Consider the following 19,900-nt stretch of genomic DNA (forward strand, 5'->3'; position numbering starts at 1 on the left):
CTTGGGCCCAGGCAAGTCTTATTTCCCCATTTAGGCATAAATATCTAGTAGGAAACTCTCCTGGGGGTGATGGATATTCACACCCCCCTAACTCACGTACGAGGAGAGTCTCACTCTGAGTCCAGCTGACGCTCAAGCTCTTTCTAGACGACAGAAAAGAGTATTCTCTCGTCAAGATCGGAGGTTCCATTTCCTTTAGCCCTTTAATGTCAGGAAGACAAAGAACTCTGTAGACACCAGAGTGCCAATCCCTAAAGAGACCCCTACACCACATGTGGTGTATGGTCCCAAAGATTCCAAGTAACCCTACGCTACTTTCTACTCTTCATACACTGCTACAGAGGTTCTGGTGTACAGGGCTAGATAGCAGCAGTGGCTGGTCTGAGAACGTGTGCATAGGAAAGGCATCAAACAGGGGGCAGTGCATCCCATGGTGAAAAAAACCGATGGCACTTACTGCCGGACTTCCTCCAATGCCCCCGCCAAGGTCACTGCCAAGCTGAAAGAGAGAAAGGAGAGAGAGGAGAGAAAGGTAGAGTTCATTTAGCTAAGTACTAGATGCCCATACAGAATCTGTAAATTGCTCTACCAAGTTGCAGGGAATACATGCTGTTCAACTTGACTCCCAAAGCCTAAAGAAATTCTAGATTGCAAAGAAATATAACCTAGGGGAACTGAGTAGGGGAAGTGATAGTGTGTGGGAGTTTTGAGAAAACGTGGAAAGAAGACGGAGCTGGGACATCTCAGGGATGTTTCAGATCCAATCTTTCCACTGGCGTACATAGGCACAAACCCAAACAGGATTTAAAGAGTTTACATATTCCAAGAAGCTATATCTCTAAGTCGTAATGTTCTGAATATGTTTTATTTTTTCTTTAAAAGGAAATTTAAGGGGGGGGGAAGAAAAACTAAAATACGTTTTGAACTACAAAACTTGCCGCCCCACTGAGTAAGTGGGAACCAAACCAGTAATGAGCTGCAATTTCAAGCTTCAAAAATTATAGCCTGAACAAGAGTGATTTTTAGAGCTTAGAACTCTCCTAAGAAAGTAAACGGCTGGGTTAGGAAGATATCCTATCTGGGTAGGAAATGCGAAGGCATGCAATTCTTCAAATCTCTCCCACAGTCAATACAGCTAAGGAGAAATGCTGTGATTTATCTGGAGTAGATCATTTAAAAGGATGCTAACTATTGGAGAATTAGACTAATGCAATTAGCTAGGTGACAGGAAAATAATTCCACATGGTCTTACTTCTGCCTCTTTTTCCCGTCAGGGCTCTGATATAATTCACCCTGAATTCCAGGACAAAAGCATTAAAGAAGAACTGAAGCTGAAAATAGCTAGCATGAAAAAACATAAAACACACATACCCACAACTAATGGTGCTGTTCAGAAAGCAAACAATACGCTTTTGTGCTACGATTCTATACTGCTACTTCCCTAGTTCTCACTGTGCATCTAACATTCCCCTCTGAATCACCAAATGCCTTGTCTGCTTTACAAAACACTGTTTCCTTTTTTGTCTGTCATTTAGTGGTAGAAACTTGGAGAGCTCTAGGCTGTGGTTGTATTAAAAACAACAACAACAACAACAACTGTATTTGTCTTCAGGATTTGAGAGAGGGGATTTATTACCTTCTCAATGGACAGATAAATAAAACTGGGTTGCCAAAATCTCAAAAATAATATATATACTGAAAAATAATGGGACTTATTTCCACCACGACAGAACAAAACCCCCAGGCGTTTCATAACTGGCATGAATAAGCATGTTCTGCACTAAGCTACAGAACACTCCAAACCTCAAAGAACCAACATTTGCAAAGTCTGGTTCCTGAAGACTATTTACTGGTTGGACGTGGGGCGAGAAATCACAGGCATACAGATAAAAAGGTCATCACAACCAAGAATTCGAGTAACTGGAAAAGAATGACAGCAAATAGAAAAGATATTACACACCTACCTTCTCCCTGTTTCTAGAATAACACACATCCATAGCATGACATCTGAAAAGCATGAGATTCCTTTTATTCAAACACACACTCACATTTGCTGGACATAAGGTACTATGGGGACTATAAAGATGCTGGGCAATGAGAGGAAAACAATAGATGAACAAGATCCAGGCTTTGCAAACTGGCAAAAAAAACAAAACACGAATGCAAAAACCATACAGAATATACTAAAGCAAAAAAAGAAAGTTCTGAATAGAAGAGCCTCCTTTTGGCTGAAGGATAATGAAGAGAAGCTTCAAAGACATGGTAGTGTGAAATTATAGAATGCAAAAATGGGGGAGGTTATTTCTCAAATAGCCTGAACAAAGGTTAAGAAGTAGGAATAAAAGCATGATCAAGAAGGATGAATAGGGACTTCCCTGGTGGTCCAGTGGCTAAGACTCCATGCTCCCAATGCAGGGGATCCAGGTTCGATCCCTGGTCAGGGAACTAGATCCCGCATGCTGCAACTAAGAGTTTGCATGCTGCAACTAAAGATCTCGCACACCACAACTAAAAGATTCCCTCATGCTGCAACGAAGATCCCACACGCCACAACGAAGATCCTGCATGCGGCAATGAAGATCCCGTGTAGCCAAATAAATAAATATTTAAAAAAAAAAAGAAGAATAAGAATGAGTAGTCTAATTAGACTGGAGCACAGGGTAGATATGTGTTAAAAAAAAAAAGTCAAAGAAAATAAGTTTGCAAAGGCAAACTGATTATGGTAAGTCTTTAGTTTTCAATTCCTCCATCACAAAAACCTGGAGGTTTCTTAGAGTAAGATTCAATCTTTCTAAGATTACTAATAACTACTTCAATTGTGTTCTATTAACTATGGTTTTCAACCTTAGATACACAATGGAATAAACCACCTGCGTGTGTATAACTGTGGGGAGGAGGGGGATTTTTAGAAGTACTGATGCCCGAGTCTCAATCCCAGCCATAGTGATTTAATTGTTCTGAGTTGTAGCCTGGACATCAGAATTTTAAAAAGCTGCCCTAGTGATTCTAATGTACAGACAAGGTTGAAAACCACTGCCTTAGAGAATTAACTATGATTTGGAATCAGACAAGAATATATGCTCAGGAATTACTTTGGCACTAACTCTTGAATTGAAAAGGAAGCTAGAACTTAAGAAGAAAGAAAACCCCATTTATTTATTTTTAATAAATAAATAAATTAATTTTGGCTGTGTTGGGTCTTCGTTGTGGTGCACAGGCTTCTCATTGTGGTGGCTCCTCTTGTTGTGGAGCACGGACTCTAGGCACACGGGCTCTAGACACACGGGCTTCAGTAGTTGTGGCTCACGGGCTCTAGAGCCCAGGCTCAGTAGTTGTGGTGCACGGGCTTAGTTGCTCTGCGGTATGTGGGATCTTCCCAGGCCAGGGCTCGAACCTGTGTCCCCTGCATTGGCAGGAGGATTCTTAACCACTGTGCCACCAGGGAAGTCCAAGAAAAACCCTTTCTAAGGAAGGGAATGATGCAGAATGTCTCACTTGTCCTGATGCTGGTTTTGATTTAGTTTTATGACTTTCTGATGGGCTTACACATCCTCCCCCCAGCCACTCTCCTCCCTTCTGGCCTATGTCACAACTGAAGCTTGAAAGAGATGGAATTCTTTATGGGCCTTGTTGGCACTCGACGGCAAGAAAGAAAAAACACACTGGAAGAGAAATGGCAGTATTATCAAATATGCTACACTCAATAAAAGGCATTGAGAAAAGGCACTCACTAGTGGTGTTATTTCCAAAGGAAATAAAGCCCATTTATAGCCCTTATTTTCTTAGATTTCATTCTTATTATACATGAGTATTATATGAATATTATCTTAGCTGGACAGTATCTAAATGTACTCCCACCCCCTCCTCCCCACCATGCTGCTTGTCAATTTTATTCAAAAACATGTAAGAGAAACTGAAAAGTAATTCTGATACTCCTTTGTTTATGTTCAGCTTATCAAATACAACTCGGCTGCAACCCACAATCAAGAACTCTTGATCTTACAGAGACAGAATCCAAAGGGTGTTAGAGACATGTAGCCAGAAATATAAAGGTTCACATAACTGTGCTATGTCCAGAGAGCAAAAGGAAAGGACAATTTCAATATGTTTTCTAACTAGCGGAACTATAGCTTACTCAGACTTTATTCAGCATCTTTCCTTTTGACTGAAAAGTTTCTAAGGGAGGTTATCATCTTCCTCTCTGAAAATATGACACAGGTGACAGCACAGTGTTGGGCAAGAGTAACTAACAGGGAGATGTCAGCAAGGATGGGGGCCAATTCCCCAGTGAGGGCCTCTCCTATCTACAGCGACAAGCAGGCTGATGCAGATATTAATCGAGGGGCGGGGGGAGGCGAGAAAGCTGAACAAAACACAGCAATGTCGTTGTCATGTTGGCCTGAACTAGCCACTAACCATTTCAGTTCACTTGCTGATATCATCTGGAGTCAGACAAGATTCATCTGTTTGGTAATACTTACTAATGAGGTAGGGTACAAAATCAGTCAAACTGGACTAGTAAAATTTCAGTGATATCTATTATCCAGTAAGCTGGGAGAGGTGAATGAAAAGTGCCAGAGGCATAAGGCATGGCTTTAATCTCAATCTTAGGTGTCTAAATACTGTGTACGTTTTAAGTGTCTTTTGGAGCTGTCCATTTCCCGTTAATCCCAGGACTGCCTTAATGAGGCCGGTATTTTCTCCATGAAGGAAATAATGTCAACTACAGACCAACTAAATCAGGATATAGGAAGATGAAGGAGAGGTGCCAATTTCAGGAAAAGAACACTTCAAATGCTGAAAACTGAGCAGAATTTTCCTACAGGTCCATAGCTGATACCCAAGTCTAAAATTTCTGCTAGTGGTAAAGCTTCCCCAGCCCCCAATCTAAATCACATTAAATGGCACTAAGAATAACATTAACATTTCGCTACTGCCACAGAATGGGTGCTTTATCATGCCTGAAGTAGTGCTGAAATAGGTTCAGTTCATGTTGAACCAGGGAGATGTGTCGCTGCACTGTTCATTCAGTAATTGGATGGAAAGTAGTGATTTCATGGTGACTTATTTTATGGGCTAAAGGGATTTCAGCACGGTTGCATGAGCTCTGCTGCAGAACCAGGCTGAGTCAAAAGTTTGAGAGCTGAGTCTGCATACCAAAAGGAAATACCTTCATCCAATGGCAACATGCTACAAAAGCAGAAGTACAGAGAAAGAACTCAAGACTGAGGTTCTGTAAGGGACAAAGTCTGCCTGACTCCAAGAAAAGGAAAAGTCTTGACATGGCCACCAAGCAGACCGAAAACAAAACAAGAACAACAACAACAAAAAACCCCACATGGGATTTCCCTGGTGGCGCAGTGGCTAAGAATCCGCCTGCCAATGCAGGGGACATGGGTTCAATCCCTGGTCCGGGAAGATCCCACATGCCACGGAGCAACTAAGCGCGTGTGCCACAACTACTGAGCCTGCGCTCTACAGCCCGTGAGCTACAACTACTGAGCCCAAGTGCCACAACTACTGAAGCCCGCACGCCTGAAGCCCGTGCTCCGCAACAAGAGAAGCCACCACAGTGAAAAGCCCGTGTAGCACAACGAAGAGTAGCCCCCACTAGCCACAACTAGAGAAAGTCCCTGTGCAGCAACAAAGACCCAATGCAGCCAAAAATAAATAAACAAGTAAAAATAAAATTAAATGCAAAAACCCAACCCCCCCACAAATGTTCACAATCACTGCTCTGGGTTAGCTAGCCCCTTTGAGGTCCATCTGACCAGTCTAAAATATACCTGTCTGCTTCTGAAACTGGAGCTGAGTATCTGAAGACATTCTCTTAATTAGAGGTGTAGATCTTAAGCTCACACATTTCTTTGCTCCTGTCTAGAATTATCACCTCCTTTATTTGACACTTTCCAGAACTGATTTAATTGAAGGGAGTCTAAGGAATGCTTCAGGTCATATAGCTCTGCTAGTTAGGAGTCAAAACAGAATGATGTAAAAATAGTACACAATGATTCCGATCACAAACAAAACTTATACCAAAATCCTACTGGTGTCAAAAACATCAGTCTGTGTTTTTCCTATTAGCTTTTAGATTTTAGAAGGCACACACTATCTTCTAGGTAAAAGTATGGTTTTAGGCTACAAATTTTAATTTAATCTTCAAAAAGCTATTTAGAAAAGCACCATAAAATATAACTAATCAAATTGGTGAAAAGAATCTGTAACCATGCAAAAGCTATTAGACAAACTCATGGTGAGAATAGACTTGATGTGGAATAGCGTAAATGAGTTGAGATCACACAAAATCATCAGAAGACCCCTTAACTTGAAGGAAAAAACGTCTTACATCAACGGAAAAATAGGGAGATAAAATAGATTACTTCCTGAGATGGGACAGGGAACAGAATGTGACAGAAAGTCCTTAGAATGGCCACTGTCGGTCTCTTAGGTCAGATATAACTCAATGTTCAATGCAGTAAAAATCCACAGGAGAAGCTCTGCATCCTGTCTCATTTTCCTTTGCAGTAATTACTACCTATGTACTTGTTTGTCATTCGTCTCCCCTCACTAGAATGTATGTTTGTAAGGACTCGCCACAACTATATTCCCAGTACATAGAATAGAGCCTGACAAGGAATAAGCACTCAAATATTTACTGAGTGAATGAATTTCCATATAAGCACCACTATGGTAGTATTATTTCTTGGGGAGACAATTTGGAAATGAATCATTTTATTGGTGAAAATTATCACAAAATGGACAGAAGGTTGACAAAATTGTTTTCCCAACTGACTTAGAGCACCATATCTGCATCAACACTGCCAACACATATGAATACAACCAATTAGGGGAAAAAATGACTCCACCCCCTCCGTTCCCACCCCAAGACCAAAGCTCTTTCTACAAAGGAAATGTATTGTCTGAGTGGTTTTGATTGCCAGTTTTCAGCACAAGAATGTCCTGTGTATCACAATTCACCACCAAATAGATGGGAACACAGGATTTTGTGGCTCTATCTGAAAGCAATCTTATTCCTTTTGCTGCGAGATAGATGTATAAACGTATCCAATCCCTCGCCTCATTAATGAATAAACTTCTAAAGTCTTTCTCAAACTTTCAAGTGCCTCCTAATGATAAGCTAGCCCAAACTCACACACAGGGCATCTGGGAGGTATAGCATGGAGAGGCCTAGGGCAAACAAGCCTTGTGTTTTATCTTAAACATTCATGCAATTTTACATTCTAAGCTGTAATACAGTGTGTTTACATTCCTTACCATCAAGTAAGACTGACACTGCAAGATGATGAACCAGGTTTATCCTGCAGCTTCAAATGCACCCTGTACCCTGCTGTGTACTCCAGAGGCTGTGTACCCTAGTCTGAGAAGGACCAAAGTTAAGTGAGACTGAATTCTATTCTGGAAAATGACAATAACAAAAAAACTGGAGGAATCACAGGACAGTGGAAAAGTGCGTATAAACTTTAAAGTTTTGAAGAAGTCTGGGTTCAAAATCCTGACTCTTGAGTCTTACTTGCTATGCAACCTTCAGTTTTTTTGTAAAATGGGACCCAATGCCAATTACCTTGCAGACTTATTTTGAGGATTAGGAATTATAAAAGTTCTAGCACAGAGACTGGCACAGAAATAGGCACTCAGTATTTGGTAATTATTCCCAACACTGCCTGAGGCCAGCCTTCACTAAATCTATGCATTGATAAAAAGACAGTGGTTAACAAAATCCACTGAAGAATTTTTCAGGCAAAATTAGGCTACAATTTACAAAACTGTCTTCACAAGACTACCAACTCTAAAACTTAAGCTCTTAAATCACAGCAACTCTTTTCCAGAGGAAGAGATATGAAGATGCAAAACTAGTATGTACAATGGATTTCCCACGGGCTAAAAAACCCCTCAAAATCATTACTACAATAGTTCATGAGCTGAAATATCTGGAAGGTAAAAACCTGTAAGAAACAGGGTAGGAGGTTCTGAAAAACATACACTAGAGTCAGGAAAAGGCAGTTTCTCCTCTCTTCTACTCCATCCTAGTTGGGCACACTGAAGCACATATCTCTGGCAGGAAACCCTTCGTCAGCACACAGAAAGGGCACTCTGGATAATGCTTCCTTTCTATTCTTGATGCACAATAGCACCATTTTTCTAAATAGAATAATGCACAGCACCTTGGATAAACAAAAGGCCGTAATTTAGCAAAGGCCTGACAGTCTGCTGACAGTCTGAAAGTAATGGCAACAAATAACTGAGATTCAATTATTACTCTAGCGATCCTCAGCGATGTCAGACTCATTAGCAGATGGTGTATCTTTATAACATGTATGCAAGATTTACATACTGGGTACCGGGTCACCTCTCACACTACACCAAACCAGAAGGATCTGCACCACCGTCAGAAATGTCACACTACCCAAGATGAGCAGTTTCTTAGATTTGGTAGCAGGGGCATAAAAAGACACCTATACTGATTCTAAAACAAAGAAACAAAACCCCCAATAACATTTAAATAGTATACTATCTTGCTCTATACACAGATCAGAGTTTCATTACCTGAATGCATTCCACATCAAGGTGACAGTTAAGTTTACACTAACAGAAGGAGGAAACTATCTACATTTAGGCAAAAGAGAATACGCTAAAGGGCAAGCAAAAACTAAGGAGGAAAGTGAAGAGTATGTAGGAAATCCATTTTGATGAGTTTTGTGATGAAGCAACATTTTTAAAAATTTGAAGCTCTGCCTACCTCAATGATTTTCAAAGGTACCTGTCTCCAAACACAAACAAAAAACCAAACAGCAACGAAAAACACCATCTAAGAGTCACCTGAGAATGGTGTGCACGTGTGTTTGTGTTTTTTACATCATAGCAATATACCTACTTCACTCTCTTTGGTTCAAGAATCACAGTTGTTATATATGAGTCACAATTATTGATGGAAGAAGGCTGGAGCCTTCAGGCAGCTTGTGACAAATAATAATAATGACTAAATAAATTGATAAGTATTTCCTGAATGACAGTTCTAGAAAAGTCACAATTCACTAAATCTCAAAATTTCCCAAGTGCAATGATGAAAGAGGGCAAACAAGATCTAATGGGAGGGTCACCAGGATGTGAAAATGGAAGAGTAATATTATCCTCTAGTGAATATCAAGTTTTAAAACAGAGGAACAGAAAATGGGTAGACAATCCAAAATACAACACAATTTTCAGTCTCCAATTATGAAACATGAGCAAGGGTGAGAAGAACCCTGGGAATGAGCAACTAAATCTAAATCGGTCAAATTCAACTCTTGGCCAATTTCTGGTAGGCTGGATCACCTAACAGCAAATCACAACAGGAAAATGTCCTGGGGTCAGGGGGTGAGGGTGTGGAGGGGTAGGAGGCAGAACAAAGGTAAAGTCAGAGAGGTCTGTTTTGTAGGAGGTGCCAGAGGCTCACCAAAATATAATTCTTCTGTGGAAATCACTGCCTTGGTTTAAAGATCAATTTTGTAACATCTCTACCTAACTTCACCTGGAGCTTCATTTGCCTCAATATTCTCAGTCTTGGCTGCAAAATTAAAATAACTTCGATTTTTAAAAAAAAATACCAATGTCTAAGGTCCTGTCTCCCAGAAATTCCATTTAATTGCTCTAGGGTTGGGTCCAAACGCTGACAATATATATTTTTAAATACCAGTTATGCAGCTAGAGTTGAGAGCCACAAAGCTTGAAATAAAAGGTTAGTAGCTGCCACGCTTCATTAGCAGCACACCACTGACCTCTATGGGTAAGGTTCTGTTAGAAACCAGTGATAAAAGCAGCAAAAACGCTGCTGAGAGCTGTTCTGAGATGAACACCCACGTAACCTGAGTGCTGCTTGCCAGACAATCACATAACTCTAATCCAGGCCATATTTTAAATGGGGACCTGGGTCAAATTCTACCACACCCAGCAACGTTCTTCTTCCTAGAGAGTGAAAGACAGACCTTTAACAAAATAATTTCAAGAGTTTCTTGCCCTCTCTCAATCTGAGGCAGAGTAGGAGCCCCCTTTCCAGGAGTGTGTTTACTACTGAAGCCAAGAGAAAAAGGCATCTGGGTTTACCAACAGCTATTCAAACACTAAAGTGAAGTGGTTCACAGTGATCACAGATACTCTATGTCTTTACTATGCAAAATGTGGTCTACAGACCTGGGTGTTTGTTAGAAATGCAAACTCCTAGGTCTCACCCCAGAGCAACAAGAATCTGTCTTGTTCAAGATCTCCAGTTGATTTATGTACACATTAGCTTGAGAAGCACTGCTGTAAGGCAACAATTCATTCAAGAAACAGCACTATCTGTATAGACTAAGTAAAAACTTTGAGAACTATTTTCGTCTTTAAATTAGATAATTTACGTAAGAACAATAAAAGCATTTTAAAACTGGCATAGACTACTGCTGCCACAGAAACTCGTCTTTCACACAGCCAGATTTAGGCCTCTTCCTTGTGATGTTCTCTTAAAAGGAATCTTGGTTCTTTGAGTGATATATATTTAACTACATACAGATCCAAAGCAAAAAGAAGGGCTTTTACTCCTCATTTTGATTTCTGGGACATATTTATATCACAGAATAAGCTGAAGAAACCTGCATGTAAACACTTTCTGGGGCTATAACACCAATTATACCATTTTAAATCCCAAAGTCAGAATAAGCTAAAATTTAGAGTTACACAGAAACATTACTGGGCCTACCTAGCACAGGCTGTATAATATTTTGAAATCCAATTATAAAAACAATTTATTCTCCACCCCAAAGAGAATATCCTTTGCAAAAAAAGAAAATGAAAAAAGGCCCATGTGTGACTTGGGCTACTACAATCTGAGAAGGTTCTAATTGTTTTTCTATCTGATGTGAACTTGCCAGAATTCTGACACATGACTGAATTAGCTGTGTAAACTATAAGGAGAAAACTCACTAGTTTTAAGGGCCAGCAAGAGCTGATACAAAGCCAAATGGAAATAACATGTTTCTTTCCCTTCCATGCTAAAGTGGGTTAAGAAACAAGACGACAGAATCCTGGGCCAGTCAACATCAAAATATAGAGCCTCTGTCTCCCCTCCATCCTTCAAACTTAATTTGTCTTCTTAGGTTCAGCAAGTCCACTATGTCGTAAACCACTAGGGAAATAAGCAAGGTTGGTAAGGCATAACCGTGGGGAGGATTTAACTTGTAGCTCACGTGTCAACAGAACAGGATGAGCTATTTCAGTGTTTATAAGGGATTTCTGAGAGTCTCCATGAATATTTCAATATTCATTTGTCAGTCTCCTGAGTCTATTAAGGAGGTTATATAGCAACGCAGGATATCACACGAGGAAGCTATTCAGTCAACTCTATTCATTAGAGATATGAAAATGAAAAGCAAATGCTTTTATTCCCAAGGAAGACAAAAGCAGTGCTCATTTGTGTCACCATTAGCTAGAGCCCAGAGCTTGGTCAGTGTATAGACTCTGGAAGCAGTGACTTCCATTAGTAAAACGCATCACCCACAAAGATATGACGGTAACCCTATCTCCTTAGGCTCTCTGTCAGCCAAAAGTAAATGTACCTGTACCAGCTGGCATAAATCCCAGACATAATACTGCTCGTAAAGTAGAAGAGAAAATGCCAGTGTATGAAGCAGAAAGTAAGGTCGTTTTGTTTATGTAATCTCTGAGAACATATATTTTTGTATCTATGGCATTGCCTTCCAATTTCTGATGCTGGGAAATAAATCAGTTTGTTGGGCATATTTATAGTCATCAGGTTGATGAACAACTTATTTTCAAGTGTTCAGCTAAAAAAGCCCCTCTAATTCCACCACAGTTAAGTATCTAATTTGCAGGGAGCCGTGTGATGAGACCTGTTATTTTTCTGGCCTTCTCTACACAGATGGAAGGTCATCCTTAATATTTCTCATTTATCTTTTACAGCAACAGTAACTAATTGGCTTCCACTGGTGGCACATATTCACAGATACTCTGGACATTGGAGCCTTTTAGTATTAGAATCCTGGAAGCTAATTAAATTGGAAGTATGACAGGGTGGAGTGGGGGGGTGTGGATGGAAAAGGGGAAAAAAGAACCAATCAAGAAGTACTTCTCAACTATAAGTAAGATACATTTAAAATAAAAACACAAATGGCTCCAATGAACCTTTTGGAATTAGACAAGGCATAAGCCAACAAAATACAAAAAAGGCAAAAGTTTGAAAGCCTCAAAATAGGATGATCACTATGAGGTCATCTGAACGATGTTCAGGTCAGAAGGGGAATTACAGGGGCTATCCAGAGTTAAGCAGCAGGAGCAATAATAAGCTCTGGAAAGGTGACTAGGTTGGTTAAACATCAAAAGTTCCATTCAGAGGCAGGACAACAAAATAATCATGTACACTTGTAGACATATCCCATACCAATGATGAACAGTATCAATTACATCTCTAGAAAAAATAATCCTGTCCTTTATCAAAGGACATTGCTCTGCTCGTCAAGGAAAGGTCTAGTTCTAAAAAGCGGAATAATTTAAAGTTCTTCAGCATATCAAGAATTAAAAATAACCCCAGAAATTTAAAAATAAAAAGAATTTAAATATCCAAAAGAAAGAAGAAAGATGCTTACCAGACTATCTAGTCCTCCTCCCAAGAGATCCACTGCTCCCATCTGCATGGAGGATACCTGTGGCACATTGACTGGGGGACCAAGGTCAAGGTTTAAAAGATCCCCCAGAAGGTCACCTTGAGAGGGGATAACCTGAGGCTGTTCCAGGTTGGTGGCAGTGGTGGTGCCAACAGGGCTGTCACCCGCATCAGTGCTGCAAGTCACACACAGAAAGAGGGGAAAAGAGAAAAGTCAGTTTCACCTGGGACACAGTAACAAGGCAATGGGGTGAAGGTCAGATATACAAAAACGGGAGGGGGAAAAAACTCTTATACTATATAACTTCATCAGTCAGTCAATTTTAATTGAGCACCTACTCTATAAGGGAGCACTGTAATGAGAACTCTGGGGAAATACATCTTTTTTTTTTTAAAAAAAAAGGAAATATATTTCCTGTCCTCAAATAACTTATACTCAAACAAACAAAAAACCAGCATTCACAGAACAAGTGAAAAGCACACTCACCGTGTAAAAGCAGAAATGAGTATTGTGTGTCTGCACAATGACAGGATACAGATGAGAAGCAAAACAGAACCAGGTGGGGCTGATCCCAAAAGATTCTGAGAATGGTTTTATGGCTAGATTTTCAAAAACAGCATAGTTATGAGGAACTATCAGGGAGAGACCTTCAGAAAAAGAAAGGATAGCTTGTGCAAAGGCACAGAAATGAACAATTTGACTTTAGGGGTGGTGAAAAAATTATACTGGCAGGAGCAGACACTGTAATTGGTAAAATTTGGGGGAAGTGAAGATGAGGGAAATACAACTCTGAAAACAGGTCTGGAGAGTCAATTTTTTATGATAGGCAATGCACAATCACTTTTATTTGTTGAACAAAGAACTAAAATGAACATTTAGAGGAACATTACCCAAGCAGCTGTGTATATAATGGACTGAAGTTGGGAGAATGGACATGAAGATGAGCTAAGAGTGACCTAAACCGTTACTGCCACAACACTGTAAAAATAAAAACGAAGGGGTGAGTTCCAAGAGATGTTAAATGGACTAGGCAGGGGGAAATGATCTTAATAGATGGTGCTGGGTCAACTGAATAGCTGCGTGGGACAAAAATGAGCCTTGACTCCTACACCTCACAACATAAACAAAAATTAGAGATAAATCAGACATAAACGTGAAGGGGAAAACCAAGAGGATTTCTATGACCTTGGAGAAGACAAAAGTTTCTACAAAAAGCTCTAACCAGGGCTTCCCTGGTGGCGCAGTGGTTGAGAGTCCGCCTGCCGATGCACGGGACACGGGTTCGTGCCCCGGTCCAGGAAGATCCCACATGCCGTGGAGCGGCTGGGCCCGTGAGCCATGGCCGCTAAGCCCGCGCGTCCAGAGCCTGTGCTCCGCGACGGGAGAGGCCACAACAGTGAGAGGACCACGTACCGCAAAAAAAAAAAAAAAAAAAAAAAAAAGCTCTAATCATAAAAGACATCTGACAAAAGACCTGTATCCAAATTATATATAATTCCTACAAATCATTCAATCATTACATAAAGAATTCCTACAAAGATGATAACTCATTAAAAAATAAGGAAAAGATCAGGCATGACACAAAAGAAGATATACTAGCAGTCTATAAACATGAAAAGGTACTTCCATCTTTACTCATCAGGAAAATGCAAATTAAAACTATAAGACACCACTACAAATCAACCAGAATGGCTAAAATTAAAATGATTGACAATACCAAGTGCTGCTAAGGATGTGGATCACCTAGAACTCTTATACATTTCTGGAAGGAGTGTGCACTGGTACAATCACTTGGGAAAACTGGCAGTATCTCCTATAGCTAAATATACATCTATTCTATAACCCAGCAATTCCACTAAGTGTATACACAAGAGAAATGAGTACATAGGTCTACCAACAGAAATATATAAGAATATTCGTAGCAGCTTTCTCCATAAGAGCCCCAAACTGGAAACAACCCAAAGATACATCAACAGCAGATATAAATAAATTGTGGCATATGCAGGCAATGGGATACTATGCACTAATAAATAGGAACACGCGACTGATAACACGGCATTAGAGTAGTCTCAGATATTATACTGTGCAAAAAAGCTAGAAACAGAAGAGCAAATGCTGTATGGTTCCACTTACATGATGTTCAGAAGAGGCAAAACTAATCTACAGTGATAGAAATCAAAACAGTGGTTATCTCTGGAGGGTGGATATAACAGCAAAATGGCACGAGGAGTCTTCTGGGGTGCTGGAAATATCCTATGATATATCTCACAACAGTGAGAGGCCCATGTACCGCCAAAAAAAAAAAAAAAAAGTAAAACCAATCTTAGATAAACTTTAAAGTAGAATAGAGAATGACAATTGAAAAAATCTGGAAGTATTTCAGTTTTATTGAATGTTAAGGAATTACCCCTAATTTTGGCTTGATAATATATTGTGATTTTTTTTTAAGTCCTTATCTTTGAGAGATACCAAGCTAAGTACTCATTGGTGAAGTGATATGAGGTCTGGAATTTAATTTAAAATACTCCAGCTCCCTCAAAAAAAAAATGCGTGGGGGTGATGAATGAAACAAGATTGGCAAAATACTGATGACTGCTGAAACTGAGTGATGAGTAAACGTGTTTGTTATGCCTTCTATCTTGTATGCTTCCTAAGATTTATATAATTTTTTAAAAACTAAACAACCACTATAAAAATTCCATTAATAAACAAATGCTTTCTTAAAAAACGAAAACCCTACGTAGGTTCTGACAACACTTGAACAAAGAAGAATGAAGAATCAAACTCAGAAAAAACAAAAACGAAGAAGTGAAAGACTAGTGTTGCTCCTTGTAAGAGGAATATAGAGGGATGATGGGGAAAATAATATGCTGCTTTCAGTTCTGTTAAGTTGCAAGTGAGAAAAACAAGTAGGGAAGACCAACAGACAGCTAAGGAAAAGGGAATGGCAGTCAGAGTTACAGAAGTAAACTTGGGAAGAAATTCACACACATGCCTCAGGTGAAATCAGCAGAGTAACGCAGGGGTGCTGTGCTAAGAGCAGGGCATCTTTAACAGAATATATCAGTGGTAACTGTGCTTAGAAGATAAACCGCCTAAGGGAATACATAGAGAAGGTTCAGAATGAGCCTTGTGATACAACCAGAGAAGAGAAGGAACACAAAACTGCAAAGATTAAAAAACAATCTAAAAAAAAGAGGGCTTAGGAGGAAAAAGTGTCAAGGAAGCCAAAAGGAGACCTATCTAGATTGGGGAGAGGGTGGGTACAAATAAAGCCAAAAATTAATAAGGAAGTCAAAAGGGGAAACAATTTCATATACACCTAGCAAGAAATATATGAAATCTCCATAAGGGGTATCCTCTGCCCGTGAAATTCTATCATCTCTCAACATGTACCGTTTGGGAAATGTGACAAAACACATGGATTTATCAGCACCTTTAAATAGAAGGCAGAATAGGCACATATTTTCCTCCACTCTAATAGACAGTTAAGAGTATTATGAGACGACAAAAGTGAGTTAGATGAAAAGAAATAAATGATCTTATAGTTTCTACAAATTAAGAACATGATAAATCGTTATTATGTATTTTTTCTAAACTGAAGACACAAGAAAACTAACATGAAAATCTTTCCCCATTGTGAAGGCATGGGAAATAACTGCATAAAACTGTCATCCAAGCAGTATTTTTAAAAGGTGAGATATTTCCAAGTTAGACAACTATTTACCATCTCATGCCCACAGAGCAGCTGACAAATATAGTAAGCAATACTCAACTAAAAAGCACTTTTCCCTTTCCCAAGTGATTTTAAAAGACCTCATCAAGTAAAGCATTTTTAAGCCTCTAAGGTTTTATGGTGCAAACGTATTTCATGTCAGAGGCATATCACTTATTACCCTTAGGACGCAGAAGCTAGGTGATGTCAGTACTCTTACAGACATGCCATTTGCAGCAACATACCCATATTTATTTCCAAGGGGATTTTTCTGCACTTTTGTTTCTTTTTTAAAAACAGGGCTTCCCTGGTGGAGCAGTGGTTGAGAGTCCGCCTGCCGATGCAGGGGACGCGGGTTCGTGCCCTGGTCCGGGAAGATCCCACGTGCCGCGGAGCGGCTGGACCCGTGAGCCATGGCCGCTGAGCCTGCGCGTCCGGAGCCTGTGCTCCGCAACGGGAGAGGCCACAGCAGTGAGAGGCCCACGTAGCGCAAAAAAACAAAACACAAAACAAGCACAAATGGACAAAAGTCATCCAAAAAGAAACCACATAAGGAATTGTGAAGGTAACAAATTGAAGGCTATTAATCTGATAAAGACCTTATGTAAAAGACTGTGCTTCTTTTTACATATTGGTTCTCTCTTTGTGTTCTAGGAAGAGGTGTTTTTGTTTGTTGATTTGTTTCACTTTCCCCATCCCATTTGAGGGTCAAAGTTATCAGGAGAAAGGTAATTTAAATGGCAAACAACAGAAAGTCCATATCTATTTATCAAAACTTGAAGCACAGACTGGGAGATGTACTTAGAAGTTAAATGGTCATATCTAGCGAATGTTAAATATGCTTGCCCACGAGGTCAAACACCCTGTAACGAGGCCTGATCCTCATGAAACCACAAGTTTCCTTTGGGTGAAAATCACAGCACTGCCCTAAAACCAAAGATTCAACTCAAGGGCTAATGAAAGATTAATAATCATTTTCTTGGGTACTGCCCTTTTCTTTTTGTTTATCTGTGCCCATAGTCTGTTAAAACAGAGCTACAGTATTGTAAACGTTGACTACACTAATTTGTAAAGCAATAAATCCTACACTCTGGCTATTCATGAACCACTGAAACACCTATATTAGACAATACGAGACACTCAGAAACGGTGCAAGTGCAGATACTCTAACCACTCAGAGATCAAATTCTACTTAGATTTGAGGTTTATTATAATTAATGAAGGGAGATTCTGAAAAGATTCCAAGATACCCATTATAAGAGTTTATTAGAGTACTGCCGCTCCCAAATTAAAATTTTAGAGTTATCTACAAAGCAAGAGTTCCATGTTACCTGACAGTCTGTTCATAATAGCATTTCCTTACTGATATGGAACAATTTATTTTGGTAAAAAAAGGTACAGGCAACTGAACAACTATGTCTACACAGAATCTAGGCTGCTCTTATAAAACAATCCTGCAAACATTATTTCACTAACAGCTAGCTTTACAGCATAAGAGAAGCAGTGTCTGCTAACTTCATCCATAAGCTTGAACCAAAGTTACAGTAAAGGATAAAAATAGCTAAATGTATACATGGGCGGACCTCATTTTATTGCACTTTGCAGACACTGCAGTCTCTACAAATTCAAAGTTTGTGGCAACCCTGCATTGTCAGATGATGATAAGCATTTTTTAGCAATACAGTATTTTTTTTTTTTTTTTTTTTTGCTGTACGCGGGCCTCTCACTGTTGTGGCCTCTCCCGTTGCAGAGCACAGGCTCCGGACGCGCAGGCCCTGCGGCCATGGCTCACGGGCCCAGCCGCTCCGCAGCATGTGGGATCCTCCCAGACCAGGGCACGAACCCGTGTCCCCTGCATTGGCAAGCGGACTCTCAACCACTGCACCACCAGGGAAGCCCCAGCAATACAGTATTTTAAAATTAAGGTATGTAGACTATTTTTTTAGACATAATACTATTGCACATTTAATAGAGTACAGTATAGTATAGACATAACTTTTATATGCACTGAAAAAATAACAACAAAAAAATTCATGACACTTCATCGCAGTGGTCTGGAACTGAAGTGCACTATCTTTGTGGTATGTCTGTACAGGCTTTTTACCAAGTTTTCAACTCTGGGAAAATTTCTAGCCTCATCTTTCTGCAGACTTAAGCAACTTTCAAACTTTATCCATTTAGAAAATCTTCACCACAATTTTCTAAAGGCACAACCTTACCTACCCTGAGATTAGAACACAGAGGGGCCTTTTAACCCATTGTTTGTGTGTGGTCACTAGTATTCAGATGAAGCCTCCAGGGCAGTAGAGTAGGTTTGCCAAATGCATAGCAAATTTTTCTAGGCTATAAAAGCTTGAGGAAGACCAACTTTGTCTAAACAGAGAATCACTTCTCACTCAAACCTAGTTTACCTGCTTACCTCCCATGATGTACTGGCAAGTGTTTGCGATGGATTCCATGACTTCCTTCCACAAAAGCATTGGGTGGCTTATGGTACACTGAGGCCAAAGAACCAATGTGGCAGATGAGCTCATCCAACAGAGTTGGCTCAATAAGATCTGTCTCCTCAGAGATCAGTGGCTTCTCGGACAAGACTACTTCTTTGGCTGTGACAGGATCAGTTGAGAGAAGGCGCCAATAAATATAGCCCCGGTCTCGAAGGTCAGGATTATCAGAATCCTAATGAAAAGACAATGGCAAGAAGGTTTAAATGTAACCTTTCTCCATACAGAAAGCCAAACTGCTGGATTTATTATCAAGGCAATGCTGAAGTGATTTACACAGAGCTGGCCGTTAAGAAGATATTTAGACTCAATATATTGTTAATAGAGTCATAATTCTGTAATCTCTAATGTTTCCAAGAATTTAAATATAAATTGAAGTGGGTTAGTTCTAAGACTCAAATTCAAAATGAAGTTGGGAAAAAGAAAATAAAGTTTAAGCCAGTAAAAATCAACTGCTTACGATGGCCTCAGGACATAAAAATAATGTTTTTAACTGCTTTAATATTAGCAGGATTATTCATGAAACACATCTTACATATATTTCACCCATACCTTCTTTCTTCATTCAAATATTTATTAAGTATCTCCTATGGAGACACTGGCTAGGCCCTGGAAATAGAGACAACACAGTGCCTGACTTCAATGAGCTCAAAGAATATTAATTATTACAATATAGTATGAGAGGTACTATTACCTAAATAATAAAAAAAAACTGTTAAAGAGAGCACATAACTAAGTGCTTCTAAAAGGGGTGACACTTGAATTTAGTGGTCTCATTTTTTTTTTGTGGCTGTTTAAAAAAAATTTTATACATGGTCATGGCTAAGAAAAATTTATTATCAATGACACATCACAATTTAGAAATGTATAATATAAAAATAAGTCTCCCCCATCATCCAACCCTACCCCACCTTAACTCCCCGTCCCCAAAATAGCCATATTAACAGTGCACTATATATCTTACCAAAGAGCTCCCACACATACATATATTTATTTTATACAAAACCAGTTTCATAGTATATATACTG

General features: G+C 39.6%; 1 protein-coding gene across 6 annotated transcripts in view; it reads right to left on the minus strand.

The window, feature by feature from the left end:
• The window catches only part of AP2B1 (adaptor related protein complex 2 subunit beta 1), a 124,590-nt gene that overhangs the window by 47,293 nt on the left and 57,397 nt on the right, over positions 1 to 19,900 (minus strand). For 5 of the 6 annotated variants that reach the window (XM_089901057.1, XM_089901052.1, XM_089901053.1 and 2 more), the window contains 3 exons: positions 18,788 to 19,047; positions 12,636 to 12,828; positions 458 to 499 (listed from right to left, as the gene is read on the minus strand). In XM_089901057.1, coding sequence (XP_089757183.1) covers positions 458 to 499; positions 12,636 to 12,828; positions 18,788 to 19,047 — 495 coding nt within the window. The remainder of the gene's footprint in view (positions 1 to 457; positions 500 to 12,635; positions 12,829 to 18,787; positions 19,048 to 19,900) is intronic. The other variant, XM_089901055.1, reaches the window with a different exon arrangement.

The sequence above is a fragment of the Delphinapterus leucas genome, chromosome 19 (genome assembly GCF_059928025.1).
Source record: "Delphinapterus leucas isolate spDelLeu-1000000601 "Yukka" chromosome 19, BTC_Dleu_Yukka2, whole genome shotgun sequence".
NCBI classification, from domain to species: domain Eukaryota; kingdom Metazoa; phylum Chordata; class Mammalia; order Artiodactyla; family Monodontidae; genus Delphinapterus; species Delphinapterus leucas.